Source organism: Desmodus rotundus, chromosome 10 (assembly GCF_022682495.2).
Source record: "Desmodus rotundus isolate HL8 chromosome 10, HLdesRot8A.1, whole genome shotgun sequence".
Classification (NCBI taxonomy): domain Eukaryota; kingdom Metazoa; phylum Chordata; class Mammalia; order Chiroptera; family Phyllostomidae; genus Desmodus; species Desmodus rotundus.
This window is the reverse complement of record NC_071396.1, coordinates 83,277,447-83,294,973: the sequence shown is the minus strand read 5'-3', so window position 1 is coordinate 83,294,973 and position 17,527 is coordinate 83,277,447. Positions and strand designations below refer to the sequence as shown.

The 17,527-nt window shown below is 34.2% G+C and overlaps 1 protein-coding gene across 4 annotated transcripts in view; it reads right to left on the bottom strand.

Annotated features, from left to right (window-relative positions):
* Positions 1-7,316: 7,316 nt before the first annotated feature.
* Positions 7,317-17,527, bottom strand: part of RNF138 (ring finger protein 138) — a 34,262-nt gene continuing 24,051 nt past the window's right edge. For 2 of the 4 annotated variants that reach the window (XM_024580514.3, XM_053912936.1), the window contains 4 exons: positions 15,482-15,538; positions 14,520-14,631; positions 12,890-12,997; positions 7,317-10,841 (listed from right to left, as the gene is read on the bottom strand). In XM_024580514.3, the coding sequence (XP_024436282.2) occupies positions 10,773-10,841; positions 12,890-12,997; positions 14,520-14,631; positions 15,482-15,538 (346 nt within the window). In that variant the 3' untranslated portion in view covers positions 7,317-10,772. The other 2 variants (XM_045187853.2, XM_053912935.2) reach the window with 2 other exon arrangements.

The window sequence follows — 17,527 nt, the reverse complement described above, 5'->3', positions numbered from 1 at the left end:
CTAAAATAAATATATTCAAAATTCCAAATGTCGTTGAGGAGAGAAACTGGATTCCTTATACATTGCTGGTAAAGTAACATAAACAGTTTTGCAATTTCTTATAAAATTATACATGTATACCCACAATACAACTACCAAATTGAGAAAACTTTACGATGCTGTATGTAATACTATTATCTAATATATAGGCAGCTTTCAGATTTCACCCGTGGTCCCACTTAGTGTCCTTCGCAATGTAATTCTCCCCACTGTGGATCCGCACGTTCTTAACCACTTAGAAACAAGCGTTTTTTATCAGTACTCAAGGTACATTTTAAGCTGTGTTTGGTTTTGTTTTTAGATACATTCAAAAGCTGAGAGTAGTGAGACTAGCCATTTTTTTTCAGGGGAAAAAAGTAAAAGTAGATTTTAAAAATGGCTGAAATGGAGTGCTACTTATTGGGTATTGTCTTAATCTTTGTAATGATTCTATGAGGTAGGGCATTGCTACCTTCATGTATAGATAAGAAACAGATTATATTATACAGATTAAGTGATCTACCCAAAGTGACGGTTAATAAATGACTGGACCTGGTTTCAAGACCAAAGTTGAATGACCTAGAGCTTAAGATCCATCACTCTGCCACTCAAAAATTCCATGAGCTTAAATTTATGCTACTTTTGGAGAAGCCCTCATCCCTTCAATCAGAGCTTAGTTATTATTTGCACATTCCTAGCAAGTTTGGTTGTTTGTTTTCCAGATTGGTTTCCAGGTAGAAAAGGGGAAGATTAAATATAATGTCATCACAGTCATATGAAGGTCTGTCCAGAAAAAGTCCAGCCATTGTTAATCTAACAAGAATGGTTTACACAACTCCAGTGTAACCTGGCAGCCAAGGAGAGTGGACTGGAATGTGCATGTGTGAACAATGACAACTTCACTGTACTAGTCAGTGGGGGTGGTAGACGCTGTTGAGTGAGCGTATGTACTATGTAGCCATCACATTCAAACTGACTGAGCGAGTGGAGCAATGAGTCTGCACCAAATTTTGTGTTAAGCTTAAACATTCCTCCAAGGAAACTATTAAAATGATTGAGAAGGCTTTTGGGGATGATGCAATGAGTGCGGCACAAATAAAAGTGCAGCACAAGAGCTTCAAAAATGGTCAAGAATCTGTTGAGTGATCCACATTCTGGAAGGCCTGAAACAAGCAGAACACCTGAAAATGTTGAACATGTACAGGACGCAATCAACAAAGACCAGCAACTGACCAGCAAATGTGAGAACTAGAAGCTGATCTGGGGATTCCAAAAACTACTGTGTCCAAGATTTTGATGCAGGATCTTGGCGTGAAATTCATTCCAGTGGCTTCCGCTACCAGAGCAGAAGGAACATCGTGCTGCAGTTTCTAATGACTTGATTCAAACCACTACCAACGAACCAGAGTTCCTCAAGAAGGTCATAATTTTGAAGGGGACTGAGGCATCGCTGTCCTATGCACAACGTTTCTTGAATCTTGTATCTTCTTTAATAAATGTCTCTATTTTTCATAGTACGTGGTTGGATACATTCTGGACAGAAAAGAGAAGCAATCTGAATGTGCAAAATTGGAGGCTAACTGTACATCTTTACATTAGAATGTATGAAACTATTAAAAATATAGTATCTTTGACACTGAAAAATGTCTGACAAAAACTCTGACTATAAAACATACCCATCTTGATAAGAATTACATAAAGATATATATAAATATGAAATTATATATAAATATAAACAATTATATATAAAGTTATATATTATATATATATGATCAGAATTATGTAAGTTATATACATATATAAAGCATTGTCATACACCAAAATTTTAATAATAATTACATTAGGTGGCTTGTTTATAGGTGCATTCTGTTTTAGATGCTTTTCACGGTTTTTCAGATTTCTCCATTGGGCAGTTACAACTTCTACATCTGAGAACAACCCCCCCTCCTTTTTAAACCTCTTAAAAACAATGTTATGAATACCAGTATTCTATGTATGCCTGGAATTTTGTTTAGCTCAAATTCAGATGGCACATGTAGAGGCAATTTGCCAAAGAATATAGAGAATTAGTAGATTTTGAAAGGAAATTCATAGTTCCACAACTGAGCAAGATAGAATTGTCATAGGATCAGGAGTAAATCACTGTGTTCACGTTCTGATTCTGCTACTCAGTGACTACTGTGACGAAGAGCAATTCACCCAAATTCTTTTTGAGCCTCACTTAAAAAAAAAAAGCCTATGAATTACGTTGGTCAATGACTATTACACCGCCTTTAAATATCTTCTCGATTTGAAAAAATTCTTTTCTGGGCACACAGGTACTGTCAGGGGGACATTAGAAATATATAATTAAATCTTTATCAAAAGAGTTTAGGCTTCTGGGTCATTTCATTCACTATTGGGCTAGCTTCCCCCATTTGGAAGCACTAAGGGGATCATGAGAAAGATTTTCTAAAGTACACCTCATGTTCTAAAGGTAAATCCTTTACAGGAAAATGGTAGATCCCTGTGAAGTTCATTGGGTTATAAGCCAAGGCAAGGTCATTCAGGGAAGAGGAAACAAAAGTAGAAGAGATAAAATAAGTTGATCTTAAGTTTTCCTTTAAACTAATTGTTATTAATTTCTTTAATATTTGGGAGGAGCAAGGGGTGAATATCTTGTCCTCTAGAGTGAATACTAAAAAAGTTAAATGAATGAGTAAATAATTAGCCTAAAGTCGATCTAAATGGACTGTAGATCTATAAGATACATGCATCCTTTAAAAATAGGCACAAATGAATCAATTATAGGAAATAAGAAAAAATGAAAATTGAAATTGATGCTATTAAAAATAAAATTTACAAATAAATACTGAAAATAAAATTTAAAAAAAAATGAAGAATGAGGTAAGAAAACAGAATTGATTGAAAATGCAATATTCAAAACTTTAATGGTGTATATTGTACCACAAGATGGGGGGGGGCAGGTTTATTAAGACGCCCATGTAAACAAGTGAATAACTTCATTCAAACAGTAAAATCTGTTTTAAAATTTAACCCTTAAGCATGAGTCTTTTTAATGTCCTCTGTAATGAAGTAGGAAATATGCACAAAGGACTTTCTTGCACTGATTGTCTCAAAGAAATATACTTGGGCAGATGTTTGGAGTTTGGAGCTTTTCCATGGCACCACCATTTTCGCTGGAAAGAGCAGCTGATAAATATGTTTATTCAGACTTGGATATCTGGAGGAAATGAGCCTATCACTTCAAGGAAACAAACCACTTGTTACAATGATACATTTTAAGGTTTTAAGCAAAAATTAGATTTTTTATATTTTCTAAAACATTTTTATTGATTTTTTACTTTTTAATATATTTTATTGATTATGCTATTACAGTTGACCCATTTTTTTCTCCCCTGTATTCCCCTCTGCCCTGCACCCCACCTTCCTCCAGCATTTCCCCACCTTAGTTCATGTCTATGGGTCGTACATATAAGTTCTTTGGCTTTTCCATTTCCCATACTATTCTTAACCTCCCTCTGTCTATTTTGTACCTACAAATTATGCTTCTTGTTCCCTATACCATCCCCGTTGATGACCCTCCATGTGATCTCCATTTCTGTGATTCTGCTCTCGTTCTAGTTGTTTGCTTAGTTTCTTTGTTTTTTAGGTTCAGTTGTTGAGAGTTGTGAGTTTATCATTATTTTACTGTTAGTTTTGATCATCTTCTTTTTCTTAGATAAGTCCCTTTAACATTTCATAAAATAAGGGCCTGTTGATGATGAACTCCTTTAACTTGACCTTATATGGGAAGCACTTTATCTGCCCTTCCATTCTAAATGATAGCTTTGCTGGATAGAGCAATCTTGGATGTAGGTCCTTGCCTTTCATGACTTTGAATACTTCTTTCCGGCCCCTTCTGGCCTGTAAGGATTCTTTCGAGAAAACAGCTGATAGTCTTATGGGAACTCCTTTGTAGGTAACTCCTTTTCTCTTGCTGCTTTTAAGATTCTCTCCTTATCTTTAATCTTGGGTAATGTAATTATGATGTGCCTTGAGTCCATCTTCTTTGGGACTCTGAGTTTCCCGGACTTCCTGAAAAACTATTTCCTTTGCCAGATTGGGGAAGTTCTCCTTCATTCTATTTTCCAGTAAGTTTTCAATTTCTTGCTCTTCCTTTTCTCCTTCTGGCACCCCTATGATTTGGATGTTGGAACATTTAAAGTTGTCCCAGAGGTTCCTAAGCCTCTCTTCAGTTTTTTGAATGCTTCTTAATTCTTTTCTGGTTGAATGTTTCCTTCTTCCTTCTACTCCAAATCATTGATTTGAGTCCCAGTTTCCTTCCTGTCACTGTTTGTCCCCTATATATTTTCCTTTTTTCATTTTTCATAGCCTTCACTTCTTCCTCTATTTTGTGACCATACTCAATCATTTCTGTGAGCATCCTGATTACCAGTGTTTTGAACTCTACATCTGATAGGTTGGCTATCTCTTCATCGCTTAGTTCTATTTTTGGAGCTGTGATTTGTTCTTTCATGTGCGCCATATTTCGTCATCTCAGCACACCTGTTACGTATGAGGGGCGGAGGCAATCCAGGTCGCTGTGTTTTGACGCTGTATGTGGGGGAGGGTTCAGAGAGGGAACAATGACGCTTGCTCTGCTGTCAGCTTTCAGTCCCTTCCCCCGCTACCCACAAGCAAATTGGGCCCTCTGGTGCTGATTCCAGGGTGGTTGGGTTTGTGCATGTTCTAAGGTCCTGTGGCTATCTCCAACGAACTCTCCTGAGGCTGGGATTTCCTCCCACGGCTGCAATCCCCACAGGTGTTTTCAGTCATAGGTTTTGAGGCTTTATTTCCCCACACTGGAGCCCTGGGTTGTGTGGTTTGTCTCACTTCCCAGTTGTTCCTCCTGGTTTATCCGCATGCAAATGTGGGACCCCTGGTCGGCCAGCCGCTGCCTTGTCTCACATTCTCTCCACCCTGGCTGCCCGTCCTACCAGTCTGGATCAATGTTTCCTCTTTGACTCCTTGGTTGTCTGCTTTCCATACCATTTGACTTCATAGCAGTTCTGGTTATGTTTTGTTTTTAAATCTGTTGTTGTCCTTTTGGTTGTGTGGAGACAAAGTGTATCTATCTACCCACGCCTCCATCTTGACCGTAAGTCCATTTTTTATTGATTGTAGATTGAGCAAGAAGGGGGAGGGGAGAGACAGACAGACAGACATCAATTTGTGGTCTCACTTATTTGTGCATTCACTGGTTGCTGCTTGGAGGCGCCCTGACTGCAGATGTAACCCTCAACCTTGCTGTGTCAGGACAACGCTCCAACCAAGTGAGCTACCCAGCCGGGGCTATAAATTAGAATTTTGATCAAGCTGTGATCTCCTCAGCTTCCCATATTTTAAACAGTGGTGGTATTAACAAACGTGATTTGTTAATCATGATACAAATATTTTTAAGTGTTGACAGTGGAATATCTACATATCTCATACTACCATCTTCCAATTGACCATTACAAAATGTTACAAAATCATGCATTGGTCGAAGTGGAAGACAGGCCATTGGATTTTACTACTACCAGTGTTCAAAAAGTTTGCCATGGTTTCAGATAGCAACTAACTTTTAAGAAATGATCATTTCTTGAGTTTTGGCATTGTATCAAAGAACATCCAGTTATCTAAAAAGGTTATTAAAACATTCGTTTTTCCAACTACATTATCTGTGAGACTAGACTGCCTTCATATCCTTCAACCAGAAGCTACATGACTCATGAAGATGTAGACATAAGAATTCAGCTGTCTTCCATTAAGCCAGTTATTAGGGATCTATAAAAATGCCCAACAATGCCACTATTCTCCCTACATTTTTGAAGTTACTTCCCATTTAAAATATTGTTAATGTAATGAGTTTACTCTATCTAGAAATAGAAAAATAAAGTTTGTGTAAATATACTTGATGCCCATGAACTTTTCAAAATGGTCAGAACTATTTTAACTCTAAAAGTTCTTAAAGAGATGACTGAATAATCTAGATCATCATATATAAGCTATTCATTTGCTAATATTGCAAATATGGCAAGTTTTCTTTTAAGCAGTATTTTCATGTTACTTATTAGCTAGCAAACAAGCATTTAAAAATAAAAGTGGGTCATAATGTACATGCCGACTATCAGTCACACTGCCGTATGGTATATTTCAAAGTCGTTAAGAGAGTAGATCCTAACAGTTCTCATCAAAGGGAAAGTTTTTCCTTTGCCTTTTTTTTTTTTGTATCAATATGAGACGATGGATGCTAACTTACTGTGGCAACCATCTCACAATCTATGTAAGTCAAATCATTATGCTATACACTTTAAACATCTAGTGCTCCATGTCCATTCTATCTCAATAAAACCAAAAGTGGGCGTTAACTTCTCATTATAAATCCTACCATACATTTAACTAAAAAGTATGATCACCAGCTGATTGCACTTTATAAGGACTTTTCTAAAAGATATATTTTTATTTAGAATTTCTCATTGTCTGGAGTATTCATTTCTCTTGGAGAAAAAGACAATGTCTCAGATCTTCCTACAAAAGTTGAGGCTAGCAAAGACTAATAATCCTTTAGGTTCTACATTCCAAAAGGGAAAAAAATCCAAATTATTTCAGACTTCTAGCAGGATTTATGAAGAGATGGGAGATCTGCCAGATATAAACATAACTGGTAGATGTGTACTACATACACAGTAATGGTAAAGATAACAAGCATTTCCTGTATTAATTCATCCAGTCCTCATAATCCAGAGGTGAGAAGCTACATAATTTGTCCAGAACTCAGCATCAACCCACAGAATCACCAAAAACAGGTCACTTGGCCAAAGTAGTTACGCTTAAGTTGTTTCAAATTCTTTGTATCCCAGTGAAGACCTATTTACCATCTTATTTACTGCAGGAAGCCCTTTTATTTCTATCAGCATTAGACTCTATTCCCAGAAAATATAGTTCTTACATATTTATTAAAATCCTGTGCCCACAAAATGCCCCGAAAAGAGCTTATGAGTTCAGGTGAGAGCAGTGGGAGGCCATTAGGTTATACTCTTCACCTTAGTTATTATGAACAGAAAACCAGCTAATTTTCCATTTTTATTGAGATTTGGCATCCCCACCCCCTCCACCCCAGGTGCCAACATACACGAAAGAACCACTTGAAATACATCTAACATAATTTAAAGCTACTTTCTAGCTTTTCTGTTCTGGACAAGTTTCTGTAGGTAAACTGTTGACTAAATTAAAAACTGACAAAAATTTCAAAACATTGAGCAAAAGTAGTCAGATGTAACTTTTATTGGGTGCTTTCATTTGTATAAAGTATAAAAGCAGGCAAACAATCAGTGGTATCAGAGGTTAGTAATGGTGGTTATGACTGAAAGTAGGAATAAGGGGACTCATGGGATTCTAGTAACGGATTCCCCTGATCTGAGCTCAGAGTAAAAAGCTATTACTACTGTTCACTTGGTGCACTTTCAGCATCATGTACCATTATTTTGTCTGGCCAAATGTGAAATCTCCTCCCTCACAGCTTTTCTTCTTTTTCATAACCTCCATAAAATTGTTCTAATTCTTCTGATTCCTCTTGGAGAAATTTGCTCCCCTGCCCTGCTCATTTTGGATTCTGCAACATTATCTTTTGCTGCTATACGCTTTTAAAAATTCCTATTATACGTTTGAAATTGTATGGTATAGTTTAATCCAAATTCTTCAACCAAGTACACAGTGGAATATACATTTATCTTCCTCATTCAGGAAAGGAGTGCAGCAACTATCATCTTTCTTGGCTCCAGGATCAGACAATTGCTTTTGGGGGCAGGGAGGTTTCATGCTGTAACATCCATTTTCTTGAGGTTCCTTTACTCTCTTTTAACCTTTTAATGACATTCATTTCCATTCCTCATCTTTTATCAAATTGTATTGCACAATAAGAAAATTACATTGCACTCTAAATTGTATCACGGAATGAGCATTTCACACTTTTGAATTTTATACTACACGTATTTACATGTTTTCTGGGTCACAACTGTTCTACAAAGGCTAAAATGTCACCACCTCCACAAAGGTATTTCCTTTGAGTACCAGCCCTAAGGGGTTTCCATAAAAGTGATGATTCACAAAGATCATACCTATTGAGTAGCCCAACAGGTATATGACATTGTATTTGGCAATATATTCTTACAGTCCTGATAATCTTACTTTAGGGTAAATTCTCCATAAAAAGTATTTATTAACCAGTTAACTTATCTTTCTGCCTCGCTGCTAACAGGGCTGAAAAATCTTGCTGCATGAATACTTGGTAAAACAACTTTATAGGTTGATTAACATTTGAAATAAAATAGGTTTATAAAGTTAAATCCAACATACAGCATCAGCATGTGGTAGCTTTCTTTAAGTGCAAAATAATAGGTTATCTCCTACATGTCTTCCAGAGTGAGTTATGGAAATTAAATGTTACCATGTTTGCCTATAGGCAAAATTTTAGACAAGTAGAAGAAAACCACTTTTAACTGAAAAATAAAACATCTCAAATAAGACTCTGTTTAATAACATAAACTGCAATCTGCTGAGGAAAACCATTTTTCCTAAGTGGTACTGTGAAATTTAGGCATCAGAGCATCAAGAGTTCCCTCTTTTATCCTGACTCAGCTGTAAGGACTTTTTCATGACTTTAAACCGTAAATCTGTAAATCCCTATTCCTAATCCACTGGCCAAGGAGGGGAGACTTTAAACAAACATTTCCATACCGAGGAGCTCCCAGATAACAGCAAATAAAACTCAGTATCTTCTGTATGAAAAAGTTTATATGAAAGACACACAACTATTAATGATATTGAACTAATCCACAAAATTTCAAAACACAATTCCATCAAGATGATTTCTACTACAATCTTCCTTTGAAGTTCTCACATCCCAAAATGGTTTAACTTGACATACCAGAAAGTATTAAACTTTGAAAGAAAGTACTAAAGTTATTGCTTTAAACTGGAAAAACCTATGGTCAAAGTCTCTTTTTAAAAAGTTAAACAGCTATTCTTACAATTACACTCATGTAACTGCAGAGAAAATGTTCAAGCACATAGTAAACATCACTCTTCCGAATGACAGAACAAAGGCATTAGTTCATTAAGATGTATGGCTTTTTGGTGACTGTTATTTCTACCCATAAAGTCATTACTGTTTGACTGAAAAAGGTTTTTACAAAACTCCACTTGCAAAATTAACATTTTTATTAAACCAAGTTAAAAAAAGGTTCACTGTAGAAAAGTCAACGAGGGTTTTAACAAAACCAAAATATACCTTTTTATACAATATACATATATATTAGCAGCAAACTACTTCTGAGATTTTATGTTTATTTATTTTAAAGAAAGCATAAACAATTTATATTAGTATGGAATGTGCACTAGTTCACTCTTCATCTTTTATTCTGTGATTTGGACCTTCTAGTACAAGTTATGATTCTCATTAAGGAATACTAAGAACAAACCAAGTCTGACTAAGAAGTAGTGAAACAGAGTGGCTGGTAAAATGTGCCTCACTACTTCATAGTCATGCATTATCTTTTGAGAACAAATGAGCACCATAAGAACAGGTAATTGAGTGTAAGTGTGTGTGTGTGTGTGTGTGTAAACTCAATTTCAAGGTATAATAGCCGCCAACTAGACCACTTAGCATTTGACTGTTACTTTTCAAAAATTTGGTGATATACAAAATGTTAATCAAATCAGATGAACACTCCAATCCCATATTGCTTTCTATTTTTTATATCTTAATAAATTCTGTATATGACCTGATAAACTGCATGCATATGTGTGTCTATATTATACATACACATCTTTAGATTTGCTTGAATTTCTCAAATGAGATGAAGCCAAACTTTTCACTTAAATATATATGTAGAACATACAATGAATCACCAACTGAAAGTTTCCAATTAAAGTTTCAGCTTAGTTCATCAGAAATACTGGCTATTGAAAATTCTGAAGCCAAAAAGCTGTAATTCAATTAATATACTCTAGGCTTATAAATTAGTCAGCCAAACAAACAAGATTTGAAATTACTAACCGCTTGCCAAAGAAATTTTCTCTTGGTATTTCCTTCTAATAGCAACAAAAATGAAGTATCTTTACACTGAGCTTTCACTTTTTCAACAGTTAAAATTATTAAAGAAATCTCACTAGTCTTCAAAAATACTACATGTTATATAAATACCGTATTCTTATAGTTGAATTCTTCAGCTAGAATCTGTATTAAAAATTTTTTTCCTTTGGATTGTTTAACTTAGCACTTCAAGTCTCCATTCTGCAACTCTGATAACTGGCTCAGATTTGTTAGGTTCATATCAATCACATCTTTCAGCATTTGCTACTGTGTTTTACCTGTGTACAATAACATCAATGGGAGAAACTGCACTGAATTTCAAAAGCCAAATAAGGAACAATTCAAGAATATGCAATATAAAATAGATAAAGTACAACAAAGATTCCCTTTTCACCATTATATTAATGAAATATAATCATTTTAATGCTTTTAAAGATAATGTCCTAATGTTCATTTTTTAACTTATCAAAAGAATGAAATTTTTAGATGGCCCATGTTTATTATTCAATTAAAAAACCAAAACAATAGACTGAATTACTTTAATATACACATCAAGTTATTGAAATGGTGACTTCATGTAGCTTTCTCCTTAAAGATGGCACTTGCAGGTACAAAGATGCGCAGATGTCTACAGCCTTCAGATGTTTACTTGAAAAGATTCTTCAACAGCAGTTTGATACTGGGTTTCCTCATCTAGCTGAAGATTCTACAAACAATAATGTTAATATGTCAATAGGAAAAACATAGTACACTATTCAATACTTTGCCTAATATATTACACATCTTGACATACACACTACACACTTGAAACAGTTTATGTTACAACGTGTATCCCCCCCTTTTTTTTTTTTTTTTTCCAAGCATCACCCAAGGACCTTTTTTCACTGCTTTTAGACAGACGGAGAGAGAAATATTGATTGGCTGCCTTCTCATATGCACCCCAAGAGGGGATCAAACTGGCAACTTGGGCATGTGCCCCAAAAGGGAATCAAACTCAAAACCCTTCAATCTATAGGACAAGGCTCCAACCAACTGAGCTACACCACCCAGGGCCAACATATACCCTTTAAAATATATGATTTATATACATAAACTTTAATAAAAAATTAAGTTTAACGGTAGTAATTTAGGAATAACTGATAAACAACAGAGAGGAGGAGCAGCGAATGAAAATTGAAAGTAAAAAATGTCTTATGGTTAAGTCATTAATTCAAAGTATAGTTAAGGATAACCCACAATCGTAAATTTTGTTTGATCTCTAAAAAAGAATGACAATGTCTGAAGGTAAATTCATTTTAAAGAAAATAAGTTTTTATTGAATCAAGAGTTGAATAATAGCTTCTTAACCATGAAGCTAAAAACTATAGCTCACTCAATCTGAGTTATACTACTACTTCTGAGTTAAAAAATTCTACTTGCTATCAATTACGTCCTATGGGTTTGCTTTAGAATAATTGGCTTCCACTTGACAATCTCAAATAATTAAAATTACATATTTTTCTGAGGCAAGGCAAAACAATCTGCTAAATATACCAAAAGAGGCTCACCAAATATGTTTTTGCTTTTCCATATATACAGTCCTCCAGACACAGTAACCTTTTTTACAATGAGAATTTTAAAATAATCTACAATTACTTCATAAAAATATTAACTTTATAAGAGTACACCTGAATTTTACATATATTTGAACTGTTGTTTTTAAATAACATGATTAGCCCTGGCTGGTGTGACTCAGTGGATTGAGTGCCAGGCCTGCAAGCCAAAGGGTCACCCGTCCCATTTCTCAGTCAATGCACATGCCTGGGTTTGGGGCAGGTCCCCAATGGGGGAGCGCATGAGAGGCAGCCACACATTGATGTTTCGCTCCCTCCTCTTCTCCCTCCCTTCCCCTCTGTCTAAAAATAAATAAATAAAATATTTTTAAAAAAGAACATGATTAAAAACGCAAATCCCACAAAATATTTATCAAGAATGACATAATTTCAACACTGGAAGGCAGAGAAAAATGTAAATTCTCTCCATGCCATTGTCAGAGTTGCCTGTGCTTACTACCTAAACTTGAAAACAAGTATCAACTATTCTTTGTCAAAATTAATTTTAAATTAGGGAAAGTTTTAATTCACTGAAGTGAATAAAACACAATCTCACAATAAGTAAAACAAAAGCCACATGCAATTTTTTTAAAAAATTATTATGACACATTTGGAAGGCAAAAATTAACTGCATGTTTTCTTTGGGGATCCAATTTTTGCATTATGGAACTTTCCTCACTCACCCTGTTAAAGCAGTCAACTAAGGCCAAAATCTACCATTCAACCTGGCTTTACTTGATAATTAACCTCCCTCATTTTTAAAAATATGTCTCTCATATACATATATGCATTATAATGGGTTTAGAAACAAGTTACATTACATGAAAAATACATCTTCCTTATTATTAACCCATTGTACCAATTTTACTTCTCTAGCAATTAGTTTTCCCTTACAGTTTTCATATAAATCATTTTGTTAATCTGAGGGTTAGTTCTTCCTCTTATTACTTCTCTCTTTGGAACAGGTGGTGGACATTATATTGAACCTCTTACCACTTTCACAAACCAAAATTCACCTATATTGTTATAGAAACAATAGAACTTGCTCTGTAACCATCCAATATGATACACAGCTTGCCTCAAAACTCACTTCTAGATTGAAAAAGTTAACTTAACTTGAATACTTAAACAGTATTTTCTTAATCTTGAAGAATTCACTTACCACAAATTCTCCATAATCAAACTGATGTCTTTGATTTAGATGACTAACGAAATTTCTAGTAATCTGGCTAGGATCTCCCCAAGGAAGAGACACACAAATAGGACACGTCTATGAGAAACAATGTTTTGAATAAAAAAAAAAAAAAAAGCAATGAAAATAAAATGTTATAATTATTGCAAGTATTAAAACACAAACTTATAAAACTGAAAACACCTATGTGAAAAGCATTCTACAACCAAATCCCGTGACTATATCATTTGTCAACCAAATTACCTTAAGTAAATTACGCCATTCTAATACAACACAATAAAAAGGAAGTCTTACACATTCTATTAATTAAATCTCCAACTACACAACAATTTCAACAGAAACACCACATCCAGCCTTTAACAATACTATTTGTAATGGCAGTTATCATTAACCAGTATGAAATCTCATTCGAGCCACATAATAACTGTGATATAATTATTATAAGCTTTATTTCATTTATAAGTAAAATGAAGATGTCGTAAACTTTAAACTGTATCCTTAAGGTTTTAAATGAAGTATATCTTTAAAAATGAATGGACGACATTCTGAAATGAAAAACGAGCTTTAGTTATTGGACTCTAGCCAAAAGTCTATGCTGTACTGAACATGGAGACAAAAATTTGCTAAAAATGCAATATAAAACAAAATCTCTTAAATATGGGGTTTTTTTCCTAGAGACATCTTTGGCACTATATTTGGTTATTTAACAGTAACCGACCCTGCCCTAATGAGCAAAGTCAGTGATGTCTCCCTTAGTGCTAGGAGACAAGTGTAAGAGCATCCTCGATAATTACCAAGGCATATTCTTTCAGAATTTTTTTCTAGTACATCCACTAAAACTGCTTAGAAATATATATAATCCTTAATTTATTTGTAATATTTCCTTCTATTCTTATTTCTGAAGAAAATGTTTATATATGAAAATGTACAGCTGTAAGGGCAGTCTCTCTCCTAGCTCAGTTTGTCCTGTTTCACCCACAATTTAAATTACTTACCTGTGAAACTCATGTTCCAAATGAGGAGTTGTAGAATCATTAACACAATGTTGGAATCCTGCACTCTGCACTATCTCCTTCATTCATCAAAAAGGTCTCACCACTTTCTTACACACTCTCAAAATGGTATCAAAAAGATATATATGCATCAAAAAGTAAGTATGATTTCTTTCTTTCCTTGCTGTATGAATTCATATACTAGATTCTGCAAGGATACAAATTAAAAATACCTAGTGACTTTATTTTTACTTATAGTTTTCACCTACAACAGATCCACCTGACCAGATCAAGCTGACTACATCCTATTGACCAAGTAAATGAGCAATGTCAGAGCTAGGTAATGAATCCCCAGTTCACCTTTCATTACTTCATTCTTCTCTAGATTATTCTTCTATATTACTCTCACAATAAGTATCTCCCTTTCATAAGTAAATTACAGAAATCTCATTATACTTCAAATCTTTCATCTTTTGATGATAAAAATCTACCTTATTGATAATGCCCCTTCCAAATTTAAATCAACTACCTTCCCTGTTATACATATGAGGTGAAATAAATGGAACAGCATACTTAAGCTGAAAACTACTAGAAACATACGTACTTACCACAGGAACTATCTGAAAGAGGTGATTACTGTTACAGTGATCCAGTAAACGCTGTCTAGTAAAATTTGATTCTTGACACAAGGGACACTTAAACGTGGGGTGCCCAGAAGAACTATAAAACAATTTAAAATGAAGTATACTTAATCTGAAATTACAAATCACAACATAGAAGTAATGCTCTCCTGTTTTTTAACCAGTTACTACAAGGTTCTTTTTTTAAGTTACGATTATTAGACTATTCAAAGATTCTCTAATTTTGAAGGGGGAAAAAAACCTATGTTTTCAATAAATAATCTACAACCAATGTTTCCAATCTCATTTTAATGTCTCAGTAAACTTTTTCATGGTGCCTCTAGACCAAAACAAAAACAAACCTTGCTGTTCCATGTATTAAGTAAGTTAGGTCCAAACAACTTAATTTGGTCATTCGTGTGAGGACAACAGATGTCACTGCACGCACCTTGAAAATGTTAAATATCCTATGATATCCCCGTTTTGAAACCCTCTATTCCCCTATCTAGGAACTTAATTTTGAAAAGACTTCCATCAATATCTTCATTTATCCCCATCTCTGGAACTCTAACATACAAAGTTCCTAGGAAAAAGTAAAAAAACAAAAAAGCACTGATAATCAAACTGATGAGTATTTCAAAACATTTTGAGGATCATGCATCACTGGGTTTTAATACCTCTGAATTTCAACAAGGGACAGTTCGATATTGACAACTCTCCCTAAATTACGCATGCAAGAAACTTAGCACAGTGAAAGAGGATAGCTAAAACTCTTCTAATTTAATGCGATCCATAAAAGCAGCAACTGCACCATTTATTTCTAAACTACTAAGTTCTAGCATTGTGTCTGGTGATTTAACTGAATAAAAACTTTTTAACTCAAAAGTCTATTATTATAAAATAATAAATAGATATGATTTACTATAGTAGCAGGATTTTCAAAAGCTTACCTTGTATTCTCTTGGTAAGTTTCTATGTTATCAGATGTGGATGTTTCACTCCTATTACTTAAGAAACATAGGGGAATAAAGTTAATGCCTCAAGTAATAAAGCACATTATAGATTCATCAACTTGAACTGCTAATGAAGACTAGTCCAAATTTGTTTTAAAAGCCAGAACTTTAAATTGTTTTGAACAACAAAACACATGGCATTAATTACTTTTCAAATAAATTCTGATTAAGACTGTTTACTGTGTCCTTATCATGTCCTTCAAAATTAATATATGCAGTTACAAAAGTATAAGAATGTAGAATTTTGCAGAATTACCTTAAATCCACAGCATGATAACATTTCCCCAGGTCCTTTAGACTCTAAAATTAAGAGTACCTCTACGTCTATCCAAGCTAGTATATATCTGAATGCTGGAGTAGGCTCAAAAATTCATGAACTTTTTGGTTTCTAAGTTAGGATATGGTTTAAGGTTGTGGTCTTCAAAGTAGAATAGGTTTAAGAAAATATCTGAACGTTCATTTTCCAAAAAGAAACTAGGCTATCCAACATTTAATATACAGAACAACTTGACATCCTCATTCAGACCCCATGCCAGAATCATGAGTCATATGCATTATTAGAGGAATCCTGAGGGAAGAGTGAGTATTCCATACAGGGACATTACAGAATTTCATCGATGTGGTTAATTATATAAAACACCTTTCAACAGCAGAAATGTTAAAATTGTAATGAGACAGCTAGTGAACAAAAAATATCTAAGGTATATATGCCACATAGGTTTAAAAGAGTTGTTAAACTTAAAAACTGGTTATTTATTTTTCTTTTACAAAAAGACAAGCAGCATAGCTGGTACTCCACACCCAAGATTTTGCATCTGCAGATTCAACCAACTATGAACTGAAAATACACAGGAAAAAAAAAATCTCAGGAAGTTCCAAAAAGCACACATTGAGCACTATGCTAAATCCATGTGAATGACATGATGCATAGGCAAAGCCTGCTGTAGCCTATTTGCAAATATTGGTTATATACAAACATTATGCTATTTGATATCAGGGATCTGAGCATCCTCAGATTGTGGTATCTGAGGAAGGTCCTGGAACCAATCTCCCTAACAGATGTTCTTTCCTTTTTAAATTCGGTCCTTTTGGATGAATACCCAGAGGGGGTATTGCTAGATTTCTTTTTTTGGTTTATTTTTCATAATAAGCTACAAACAACAAGGTGTATTTAGTGCAAAGACACCCTCCAATAACAGTTCCCTTCTGTGAAGATAACAATGTTATCTCTCCACACATATTCTATGCTAGGTAAAGAAGCAAGCTCCCATTTAATACTCAAATAAGAGACTATTAAACTACAATTTTGTACCTTTCTGGTAGATAAATGTCTTCTGGGTATAGGTAAAGATGGCATTTTAATAATATGGAGACTAACAACTGCTTTTTAAACCAAACTCAAACTATTAAAGAGATGTTATAATTTTGTTACCCAAAACAGTATGTCACCTATTTCTTAAAGTCTCACATCTATATATTTAAACTTGGTAACAGATTTTTCTACTCAGTTTTTAAATTATCCAAAAAAATACAATCATTGAGTTTTAACATGTCCTTTAAAAATGTAACAACTTCTGATTGGTTTGTAGAAACACCTGTAACATTATCAGGAAAGATGAGATTGAAAATCTTAGTAATCTCATAGTAATCTCAACCTATGACATAATTCTTCCATTTGGATCAACATTTTACTGTGTGGTAGATATCCTTTTTTCAGCCATGACAGTCATCAAAACCAGTACCAAAGTAAAGTGAACTTAGATCCAAATCTCCAGTTACTGTATCACAGTGTTACACTAATATTTTTAAAAATTTAAGAAAGCATAGTCAACAATACTGTTTTCATTAAAGTATTAACAAAGCTTTAAGAATAAAAAAATGTTATGCCATTAAATAAAGCAAAATTTATTCTTAAAATAACTTTTTCATCTTTACTTCAATTTTACATTTTATAATGTACATTAAATATCAGTACCATAAAAT